Source organism: Salmo salar, unplaced genomic scaffold (genome assembly GCF_965601325.2).
Source record: "Salmo salar unplaced genomic scaffold, fSalSal1 ptg000619l, whole genome shotgun sequence".
NCBI lineage: Eukaryota > Metazoa > Chordata > Actinopteri > Salmoniformes > Salmonidae > Salmo > Salmo salar.
Window position 1 is genome coordinate 925,813 of NW_027675443.1, and position 12,568 is coordinate 938,380.

General features: G+C 40.0%; 2 protein-coding genes across 4 annotated transcripts in view; both read left to right on the top strand.

Annotated features, from left to right (window-relative positions):
* The window catches only part of LOC123727749 (NLR family CARD domain-containing protein 3-like), a 39,392-nt gene that overhangs the window by 18,805 nt on the left and 8,019 nt on the right, over positions 1-12,568 (top strand). For all 3 annotated transcript variants that reach the window (XM_082972255.1, XM_082972256.1, XM_082972257.1), the window contains exons 3-6: positions 7,073-7,189; positions 7,427-7,511; positions 7,641-7,869; positions 10,286-12,077. In XM_082972255.1, the coding sequence (XP_082828381.1) occupies positions 7,073-7,189; positions 7,427-7,511; positions 7,641-7,869; positions 10,286-12,077 (2,223 nt within the window). The remainder of the gene's footprint in view (positions 1-7,072; positions 7,190-7,426; positions 7,512-7,640; positions 7,870-10,285; positions 12,078-12,568) is intronic.
* Positions 1-12,568, top strand: part of LOC123733359 (NACHT, LRR and PYD domains-containing protein 3-like) — a 440,446-nt gene that overhangs the window by 18,477 nt on the left and 409,401 nt on the right. The gene's annotated exons all lie outside the window — the stretch shown is intronic.

Sequence of the window (12,568 nt, forward strand, 5' to 3'; positions counted from 1 at the left end):
GCTTATAACATTATGTGAACTGACCTGAACAGGTTTAGGCTGGTCATCTATGATGTGTAGGCTATAGTCGAGGTACAGACCTTGATCTACATATCACTAACAAACTGCAATTATAAATTATAACCTAGCCTACTTTACATGATTTAACAGCTCTTACTTGTTGCAAAAAAACTTTTGAATGGATCAAAGATTTCCCCCTCAGATCAAACATGTCTGTTTTAGCCCTTCTGTCTATATTCTCAGATACGTTTAGAAAAGAACAGATTGAAAGACAATAAATAGCCTACTGTTAGTGAATACAAATAAGTGTGAGTCATGGCCTTATGTTGCTGCAGTGTCTATAACTACCTTAACAGTTACCATGGAGAAGAGATGTCACAACTACATATTCATGTTATTGCTTTAAATCACCTGACTGTTTCGATATGTCTGTCAGTAAATGTTTCATTTCTCAAAGAGATAATGAATAAATTAGAACAATTGTCAATCAACAATTAGTTGTCACTGTGTTAACCACAACCAACATGCTGGATCTCTGTTTAGTTGTCACTGTGTTAACCACAACCAACATGCTGGATCTCTGTTTAGTTGTTACTGTGTTAACCACAACCAACATGCTGGATCTCTGTTTAGGGCTCAGTGCTCTAAAATGAGTCTCTCTGGGGAGAGAGAGGAGGTCCCTACCTCTAGAATGAGTCTCTCTGGGGAACATGACACCAAAGCTAAGAGATGAGATAAGTTTTTTTAAAGAATTATTAAGTTTATTTCCAAAATAAATAGCTATCTTAAGACGAATCCACTTACTGTGAATCGCTCTGGATAAGCAGTGGCGGATTTAGGTATAGGTGACATGGGCAGACGCCGAGGGTGGCATTTTGCTGGGGGCGGCACGGGGTGTCCTCACAAAAAATTATAGAAAAAAACCCAGGAAACATTCCGAATGGTGACATTTGCACGATCGGTTTTCTATTGCTCATTTGCACGTCACGTCAATGCTATCATGTCACCGTGTGGGTCAATTAACCTTGCGTGGGCGCCCTGATTCTAGTTTGTGAGCTAGGCAGGCTACGGCCTGGGAAGGTTTCCCACTCAGAAGTACGAGATGGGGAGGGGGGCTGGGGTAGGTTGACCTCAGGTCTCCCCACTGGAAGCCCGAGGTAGGGGGAGTGGGGGAATCTATCAAATAGCACACCTCTAACTTTGTATAGGACTAATGCAATTAGTAAAATCAGTCACACCAAAATTCTACCAGATAAACCACAATTCATTCATAATACTGTTAATACAGTCCCTTGCAAAAGTATCTATCCCCCATGGCGTTTTTCCTATTTTGTTGCAATACAACCTGTAATTTAAATAGCTTTTATTTGGATTTCATGTAATGGACATACACAAAATAGTCCAAATTGGTGAAATAAAAAAAATCTAAAACATGTAAAACGGAAAAGTGATGCGTGCATATGTATTCACCCCCTTTGCTATGAAGCCCCTAAATAAGATCTGGTGCAACCAATTTCCTTGAGGTCACATAATTAGTTAAATAAAGTCCACCTGTGTACAATCTAAGTGTCACATGATCTGTCACATGATCTCAGTATATATACACCTGCTCTGAAAGACCCCAGAGTCTGCAACACCACTAAGCAAGGGGCACCACCAAGCCCAAGGAGCTTTCCAAACAGGTCAGGGACAAAGTTGTGGAGAAGTACAGATCAGGGTTGGGTTATAAAAAAATATCAGAAACTTTGAACATCTCACAGAGCACCATTAAATCCATTATTAAAAAATGTAAAGAATATGGCACCACAACAAACCTGCCAAGAGAGGGCCGCCCACCAAAACTCATGGACCAGGCAAGGAGGGCATTAATCAGAGAGGCAACAAAGAGACCAAATATAACCCTGGGGAAGGAGCTGCAAAGCTCCACAGCGGAGATGGGAGTATCTTTCCATAGGACCACTTTAAGCCGTACACTCCACAGAGCTGGGCTTTACGGAAGAGTGGCCAGAAAAAAGCATTGCTTAAAGAAAAAAATAACAAAACACATTTGCTGTTTGCCAAAAGTCATGTGGGAGACTCCCCAAACATATGGAAGAAGGTACTCTGGTCAGGTGAGACTAAAATCTAGCCTTTTGGCCATCAAGGAAAACACTATGTCTGGCGCAAACCCATCACCTCTCATCACCCCAAGAACACCATCCCCACAGTAAAACATGGTGGTGGCAGCATCATGCTGTGGGGATATTTTTCATTGGCAGGGACTGGGAAACTGGTCAGAATTGAAGGAATGATGGATGGCGCTAAATACAGGGAAATTCTTGAGGGAAACCTGTTTCAGTCTTCCAGAGATTTGAGACTGGGACGGAGGTTCACCTTACAGCAGGTCAATGACCCTAAGCATACCGCTAAAGCAACAATCGAGTGGTTTAAGGGGAAACATTTAAATGTCTTGGAATGGTCTAGTCAAAGCCCAGACCTCAATCCATTTGAGAATCTGTGGTTTGACTTCAAGATTACTGTACACCAGCGGAACCCATCCAACTTGAAGGAGCTGGAGCAATTTTGCTTTAAAGAATGGGCAAAAATCCCAGTGGCTAGATGTGCCAAGCTTATAGAGACATACCCCAAGAGACTTGCAGCTGTAATTGCTGCAAAAGGGGGCTCTACAAAGTATTGACTTTGGGGGGGTGAATAGTTATTCACGCTCAAGTTATCTGTTTTTTGTCTTATTTCTTGTTTGTTTCACAATAAAAAAATATTTTGCATCTTCAAAGTGGTAGACATGTTGTTTAAATCAAATGATACAAACCCCCCAAAAAATCAATTTTAATTCCAGGTTGTAAGGCAACAAAATAGGAAAAATGCCAAGGGGGTGACTACTTTCGCAAGCCACTGTATCTGTTTCACGATTTAGAACAATGTAAGCACTTTAAGTATCAAGTCCCCCTATTTGAAGAAGTCATAAGTATTCTGACTAGAGGTCGACGATTAATCGGCATGGCCGATTTCAAGTTTTCATAACAATCGTAATCGGCACTGTATGTAGTTTCACAGACATATTGTTGCATTTTTGCAGTTTGCAGTTTGTGTGAAATCGTTAAGAATAATATAAAATCAGTCTGCACACCACCAAGGTGAATTGGTTTAGTCTTGACTCTTGGTTGACAGTGTTGGGGGATGGGTAATGTATTGATGCTCGAGTACCAAATCAACACAAATTTGTTTCTATTTGTCTTTGTTACTTCTTTTTGATATTTGAGTCTTTTTTCAAATATTTTTATTTTTATATCGTTTTAAATGTTATGATTTTTTATTTGTGCATCTGCTAAATCAGGGGTTCTCAATAAGGGGTCTATGGAGGTACTGCAGGGGTTCCACGCCACCCTGACTGTACTCGTTGCAATGTAAGACATTTGATAGAATTTTCACATGACACGACCACTTTGCCTACTCTTAATTATTGCCTAATGTAATGGAATGCATTTTTTTTTAACCAATTCTGATCGTTGTTACAAGCAGAATTTTGACCATATTACAGTTATATCAACACACTCTGCACACCTGGGGCGGCAGGTAGCCTAGTGGTAAGAATGATGGACTATTAACCAAAAGGTTGCAAGATCAAATCCCCGATCTGTACAATGTAAAAATCTGTCTTTCTGCCCCTGAATAAGGCACTGAAAACCCTGTTCCTAGGCTGTCATTGAAAATAAGAATTTGTTAACTGACTTGCCTAGTTAAAACAAGGTCAAAAATAAATACAACACCTGTTTAACAACTCTAAATAGATTTGGCATAGTGGGCACCAAGTTGCTTGCAAATAATGTTGCATGCAATTTTTATCAAACACATATTACGCCCTAGATACCTTCACTTGCCAAATGTATAGCCATGCCCAATTTAGGATTACTTTTTAATAACGTGATGTTGCGCTCCGAAGGGAGAACTTGCAATAACATGATGTAGATAATTAAATAATCAAAAGAAAAATGTGTTTATTATACGCTCTTAGAAAAGAAGGTTCCTTATAGAACCAAAAAGGCTTCTATCACTTCCTTAATATATGGAACCTGTGGTGGCTAATTTCTGCATTACCAAATGAGGAGAGAGACAAACTTCACACACCAGTCAGTTATACTTAAACTACATCTTTAATAATAAGAGCTTTGCATTAGCAATGACTTTCAATGATGTGCCATTTCTAATGAACCATTGAAAGTGACAACACAAAAGTACAAAGATCTTTTATAGCCAAGATACAAACCTCTCAACCTACATGACAAACAACAGATCTTAGGAACAGTTCATAAAGAAAGACTTTTACTTGATAGAGGAGTATCCCATAGCCATATAGCATTCGCTATAAATTATCATTCAGTTTGGTCCCTAAAACGAGGTTCTAATCCCGTTCCTGGTACTTCATAACACAAATACACCATCTCATCCAATGGCATAAATCAATTGTCAACTCTAGATACTCCCATCTCAAGTAAACCCCCTCTTGACCCCAATCCTGCACAAGCTCACTGAGGGGAGTGAGCCTCTAGGTCATACACTATCCCAGGATAAGTGCAACATCAGAGAGGACATACAATGGTTCCAGACACTGCCATACACCTTCCCCCAATGCTAAAGGAGGGAGTGACTTGCCCACAGACATTGTGGAGACAAGTAATTGGTTCCCCATTAGTCACACCATCCCTTCACATGGTTTAACAGATACATTCACATATGAAGACAATGTTCCATCCTGTCCTCTTCCCTTTCTGATATTCTGCATAGCACCAGGGATATGTGAAAGACAAGCCTGATCTCTCCCCTCTCTGGGCCCCAAGTGACTGAGCCCCAGCTGAGGGAAGAAATGCAACTGCCAACACTAGAGTCCATTAGAAATACATTCTAATAGACACATATATCACATAAACATATTATGCAATACAAGTATTATAACATAATCTCACGACAAACCACTAAAAGTTATATATATTTTTGGGTTCAGTGAAGAAGAACCTCTAGAGTTCTGATCAACGAAAGGTTAATGTTTTGAGGATGTGAACCCAGCAGCCCTCCAGTGGTCAGATCAATTCCGCCCGTTTTTTCCAGCGCCCAGCCAGGGATTCAAACCAGCCAACTTTCAGCCACAGATCCAACTCCTGCCACGGCTCCAACTCCTTAGCCGCTGGGCAAAAGCCTGAGTTAATCTTCAGAAATAAGCATGAGTTAATCTGCCAAAATGAAGACAAAATGCTATGCAGACATACATGGTATCAATTGTTATACATAATTATTATTCATAAATCATTGCCAAAAGCACAAGACATACTGTTGCATGTAGGTCTATATTATTTATGGATTGATCGTATAGAAATATAATATATTATTTTTAACTACTATAAAGCATTTACATGTGGCGCGGGAACCACTGGCTCGCTGCATTATTCTATTGTATTATCAAGACACGTGCTGTTAACTCTTAACTACTTAGGACAGCTCATGAGGAGTCCTAAATATCTGCCAACTAGGTGGGACTAGAGACTTCATGCATAGTTTTAATTTTCACCCATAAGTGTAAAATGTCTTTATTCTCAGCACTTATTCTCAGCACCAATTTTCTACTCTGAGACGCCATGTGGATATGGGCCCAAAATATTATCAAAATATTATATCAAATATTGTTCTAAAAAAAAAAAAAATTTTTTTTTAAATTAAAGAATATGAATTTTAATGTAAAGACTGGGTTTAGTTATTTTGTGCCACTGTTCTGGAACTTACCGCATTCCCGTACAGAACTGTCTATGTCCAAGTACGGTGTGCACCAAGCATATTGACCGGTTACGCGCAGAGTGGCCGAGTTCGCTCCTGTGTAGAGAAGCTAAAGTTTATTGTTCAATTTGCTCGTTCAAAGCAGAATGACATTCCCATTGTTCCTCAACTGTAGTGTATGTGTAACTGGTGTGAAATGGCTAGCTAGTTAGCGGGGTGCGCACTAATAGCATTTCAATTGGTGATGTCACTCGCTCGGAGACCTTGAAGTAGTTGTTCCCCTTGCTCTGCAAGGCTTTGTGGAGCGATGAGTAACGGTGCATCGAGGGTGACTTTTGTCGATGTGTGCAGAGGGTCCCTGGGGCGAGGAGAGGGACGGAAGCTATACTGTGATATACAATTTTCTAGCCCTGAGTCACCTTTTATCCAAAGTAAAAAACACAATTTCAAATTTTGCTACATAAGACCGAAACGAGCCGGTCGGTCACATTTGACTGTGTAAAACCTAGCAGTTCTACTGATTTCTCTGAGAGTGAGGCAGATATATATTATTACTGTGTAAAACCTAGCAGTACTACTGATTTCTCTGAGAGTGAGGCAGATATATATTATTACTGTGTAAAACCTAGCAGTACTACTGATTTCTCTGAGAGTGAGGCAGATATATATTATTATTGTGTAAAACCTAGCAGTACTACTGATTTCTCTGAGAGTGAGGCAGATATATATTATTACTGTGTAAAACCTAGCAGTTCTACTGATTTCTCTGAGAGTGAGACAGATATATATTATTACTGTGTAAAACCTAGCAGTACTACTGATTTCTCTGAGAGTGAGGCAGATATATATTATTACTGTGTAAAACCTAGCAGTACTACTGATTTCTCTGAGTGTGAGGCAGATACATATTATTACTGTGTAAAACCTAGCAGTACCACTGATTTCTCTGAGAGTGAGGCAGATATATATTATTACTGTGTAAAACCTAGTAGTACTACTGATTTGTCTGAGAGTGAGGCAGATATATAGCATTTAGCAAAAAAAACATGATTATTTGTCTCTCTGAAATGAAACAATCAAGTGATAGATTTTAAACAAATACATGTCTGTTATTGAACAACCCCATGCCGTGATTAGATAGTGAAAAAACACACCAATCTCTATTATAGTTTCTTTAAACAATAAAAGCTAATTTACGAACATTTCTGAAAAGTGATATATAGCGTTTTGGAATGAAACTCTTCTTTTGTTTCCCCATCTGAGCTCAGAGTAGATGAGAGATGTAATGTTTGTCTCTGTTGTGTTGAAGCCCAATCAAGCAGGAGAGACCAGCCTCCCCTGTACCCAGCTGTGTGTCCATGAAGAGTGACCGGTCTATGGATGCTCTTATATACTTTAGAGAGGGAGACTTTTCTACTGAACAAAGGTAAGAAGTTCTCATGGGTCATGGTCAGTGAGTTAAAAACACTGTCTCTTGTCATTTCTCCTCTCCCATTTTCCCATTTATTTTTGTTGTTTTCATAATCCATAGGCTAATCCTTTTGTCCATTTTCATAGTCCTAAAACAATATTAAACAAACACAACATTCCCAGTGTGTGTGTGTGTGTGTGTGTGTGTGTGTGTGTGTGTGTGTGTGTGTGTGTGTGTGTGTTTTGTCCACAGAAACCAACAGGAGAGATCAGAGTCAGAGATTCTCAGTGGTCAGTCTTTCCAGAGTGATCAAACAGACCTGGACTCCATATTCAGTGTATGTGGTCCTGTTATGTACATTTGTTTATGTTTACATCAAATAAAGTTGATCTGTCAATCATTCATTAATGTGTTAATGAGAAAGCATTTCTTCTCTTGCTTAACTTATTTACTTTATTTATTTCAGTTGCTTGAAGAGAAAATTATTACATTTGTGAAGAACGAGCTGAAGATGTTCAAGAGGAATCTTAGTCCAGAACTCCCAGAAGGCTTTGAGAGTCAGAAGCAGGATAAGGAAGTGGTGGATGCTGAAGATGAGAAGCAGGAGAGCAGTGCCAGAGAGGGGGCTCTGAAGATCACACTGCACGTCCTGAGGAAAATGAAACAGAAGGAGCTTGCTGACACACTGGAGAAAAGTAAGATCTGTCAGCCTCATGTTGAATGCTGTTTTATAACATTTAAAAGCTGTAGCTAAAGTACAGCTAAAGTAGCTGTGTAACTCAATGATATTGTAGCAGATTTAACACAACACCTAGTGACCTCATCAAGTAGCAGCAGGGATGTGTTGTGGTGATTAATTTAGAGATATATATATATATATATATATATATATATATATATATATATATATATATATATATATATATATATATACACTGCGTGCACATTTATTAGGCAAGTGAGTATTCTGATCTTATCATTATTTCTATTCACATTTTCGAACTCCAAACCATATAAACTTGAATGCTTATTGTATTTAATCATTTTCAGGTGATATGTATTTGTGTAATGAGGGAGGGTGTGGGGAAAGTGAATAACACCAAAAAAAGCATGGGGAAGAAAATGCGCAAATTAAGTGCAAAAGACTGGAGAAGAATTAAATGTCAAACTACCAGGAACCCATTACCCTCCAGTGCCACCGTATTCCAGAACTGCAACCTACCTGGAGTGTTCAGAAGTACAAGGTGTCAAGTGCTCAGAGACATGGCCAAGGTCAAGAAGACTGAAACAAGACCACCACTGTATAAGATTCACAAGTTGAAGCGTCAAGATTGGGCAAAGAAATACCTGAAGACAGATTTTTGAAAGGTTTTATGGACAGATGAAATGAAAGTGACTCTTGATGGACCAAATGGATGGGCCCGTGGCTGGATCAGTAATGGACACAGGGCACCACTTTGAGTCAGGTGCCAGCAAGGTGAAGGAGGGGTACTGGTATGGGCTGCTATCATTGAGGATGAGGTAGTTGGACCTTTTCGGGTTGAAGATGGACTGAAACTCAACTCCCAAACCTACTGCCAGTTTCTGGAAGATTCTTTCGTCAAACAGTGGTACAGGAAGAAGTCCTCAGCATTCTAGAAGGCCATGATCTTTATGCAGGACAATGCTCCATCACATGCATCCAAGTACTCCACTGCTTGGCTAGCCAGCAAGGGCCTCAAAGATGCCTGAATAATGACCTGACCCCCTTCCTCACCTGACCTCAATCCTATTGAGAACTTGTGGGCCCTTCTCAAATGTGAGATTTACAGTGAGGGAAGACAATACACCTCTTTGAACAGCATTTGGGAGGCTGTGGTTGCTGCTTCAGCAAAAATTGATCGTGAACAGATCAAGAAACTGACAGACTCCATGGATGGAAGGCTCATGGCAGTTATTGAAAATAAGGGTGGCTATATTGGTCACTGAATATTTTTTAAAGGCCAAAAATGTTATATAATTGTCATTTTGTGTTACTTATCTGTTACACTTACTATAAAAAATGTGAATAAACAAGTGAGTTGAGAGAAATTATTTTTGTAATTTAGTTGCCTAATAACACTAATAGTTGCCTAATAATTGTGCACACTTATATATTTCCCTGAGAAAGACAAAACTCACTTTTCCTTTGTTAAACATTCAGGTTTGAGGTTCAATAACATTTTGGATTGACTGAGAGCATTGTGTTTGTTCAACAATACAATTATTCCAGAGGAATACAATTTGCCTAATAATTGTGCATGCAGTGTATATATACCTATATACCTTCCTCCTATAACCCATTAACTTCTGGTGTAGACCCTCCACTATATACCTTCCTCCTACAGATACCCATTAACTTCTGGTGTAGACTCTCCACTATATACCTTCCCCCTACAGATAACCATTAACTTCTGGTGTAGACCCTCCACTATATACCTTCCTCCTACAGATAACCATTAACTTCTGGTGTAGACCATCCACTATATACCTTCCTCCTACAGATACCCATTAACTTCTGGTGTAGACCCTCCACTATATACCTTCCTCCTACAGATACCCATTAACTTCTGGTGTGGACCCTCCACCGTATACCTTCCTCCTGACCTGACCTGACCTCAACCCCCCTCCATCACTAATCCATGGCTCTCTCCCCTTATCAGTGCCTGCCACATGTAATCGCTTCCCTGCAGCAACACATTCCAAGCTTAATTGCACACACTATATACCTTCCCAATACTTAACTTCTGGTGTAGACCCTCTAAACCTCAGCACTACCTCAGTGATATGAATAATTTTATATTCTAAAAACCCAACAACACAACACCTATTTACCTCATGAAGTAGCAGCAGGGATGTGTTGTGTTGATTCATTTAGAGAGAGAGAGACAACAATAATAGTACCATCAATAATACCAATAATAATATAATCAGTCACACCAGTCTGTAATGCATTATGAAAACGTTTACATATTTTTACAGTCAGTTAAGGGAATAAATTATTGTAATTTAAAACTTTATAACAGTCCTCCAAAACGGTAGGCATTAAAACAGACGTAATATTAATATCCTCTGTGTTATTTCTTCATTCAGATGAGTTTGCTGTGTTTTGCCAACATGAACTCAAATCTAATCTAAAGAAGAAGTTTCAATGTGTATTTGAGGGGATCGCTAAACAAGGAAACCCAACATTTCTCAACAAGATCTACACAGAGCTCTACATCACAGAGGGTGGAACAGGAGAGGTCAATAATGAACATGAGCTGAGACAGATTGAGACAACAACCAGGAAACAAGCAAGACCAGAGACTGCAATCCAATGTAACGACATCTTCAAACCCTTAACTGGACAAGACAAACTTATCAGAACTGTGCTGACAAAGGGAGTCGCCGGCATTGGAAAAACAGTCTCTGTGCAGAAGTTCATTCTGGACTGGGCTGAAGGAAAATCAAATCAGGATGTCCAATTTGTATTTTCATTTCCTTTCCGGGAGCTGAATTTGATGAAAGAGGACAAACACACATTCATTGAACTTCTCAATCACTTCTCAATTGAAACCAAAGTATCAAGAATCTCCAACTACAACAAGTACAAAGTTCTGTTCATCTTTGATGGTCTGGATGAGTGCCGACTGCCCCTAGACTTCCAGAAGAACAAGATCTGTTGTGACATCACAGAGTCTAACTCAGTGGATGTTCTGCTGACAAATCTCATCAAGGGAAATCTGCTTCCCTCTGCTCTCCTCTGGATAACTACCCGACCTGCAGCAGCCAATAAGATCCCTTCAGGGTGTGTTGACCAGGTGACAGAGGTACGAGGGTTCAATGACCCACAGAAGGAGGAGTACTTCAGGAAGAGATTCAGTGATGAGGACCTGGCCAGCAGAATCATCTCACACGTAAAGACATCAAGGAGCCTCCACATCATGTGCCACATTCCAGTCTTCTGTTGGATTTCTGCAACAGTCCTTGAACACATGCTGAAACATAAGAGAGAAGAGATGCCCAAGACTCTGACTGAGATGTACACACACCTTGTGGTGTTTCATACCAAACAGAAGAATGACAAGTATCTTGGGAAAGAAGAGACAGGTCCACACTGGAATAAAGAAAGCATTCTGTCACTGGGAAAACTGGCTTTTCAACAGCTTGTGAAAGGCAATCAGATTTTCTATGAAAAAGACCTGAAAGAGGCTGGCATTGATGTCAATGAAGCCTCGGTGTACTCAGGATTGTGCACACAGCTCTTTAAAGGGGAATGTGGGCTGTACCAGGACAAGGTGTACTGCTTCGTGCATCTGAGCATTCAGGAGTTTCTGGCTGCTGTATATGTGTTCTTCTCATTCATCAACAACAATGAGAATCTAATGGCCAAAGCTCAATCAACGTCCAGGAACCATTCTGTGAGGAAAAGACCTAAGCCTAAATTTACTGTCTACAAGAGTGCTGTGGATAAAGCCTTACAAAGTGAGACAGGAAACCTGGACCTTTTCCTCCGCTTCCTTCTGGGCCTCTCACTGGAGTCCAATCAGAAGCACTTTCGAGGTCTACTGACAAAGACAAGAAGCAACTCAAAGAGCCATGAAGAAACAGTCAAGTATATCAAGGAGAAGATCAGGGAGAATCCCTCTCCAGAGAGGTGCATCAATCTGTTCCACTGTCTGAATGAACTGAATGACCATTCTCTAGTGGAAGAGATCCAAAGCTACCTGAGATCAGGAAGTCTCTCTAGAGCCAAACTGTCACCTGCACAGTGGTCAGCTTTGGTCTTTGTGTTGCTGACTTCAGAAAAGGAGCTGGATGTGTTTGACCTGAAGAAATTCTCCAGATCAGAGGAAGGTCTTCTGAGGCTGCTGCCAGTGGTCAAAGCCTCCAGAGCTGTTCTGTGAGTATATAAAATGATATATAAGAAATAATCATCAGGAAAAAATATTCTTATTGAATAACTTTTTGAATCAATGCATATATTTTCACATTAGTATAACATAATGACCGTACAATTCTAGGAGACGGAAGATTAATATACACTGCTCAAAAAAATAAAGGGAACGCTTAAACAACACAATGTAACTCCAAGTCAATCACACTTCTGTGAAATCAAACTGTCCACTTATGAAGCAACACTGATTGACAATAGATTTCACATGCTGTTGTGCAAATGGAATAGGCAACAGGTGTAAATTATAGGCAATTAGCAAGACACCCCCAATAAAGGAGTGGTTCTGCAGGTGGGGACCACAGACCACTTCTCAGTTCCTATGCTTCCTGGCTGATGTTTTGGTCACTTTTGAATGCTGGCGGTGCTTTCACTCTAGTGGTAGCATGAGACGGAGTCTACAACCCACACAAGTGGCTCAGGTAGTGCAGCTCATCCAG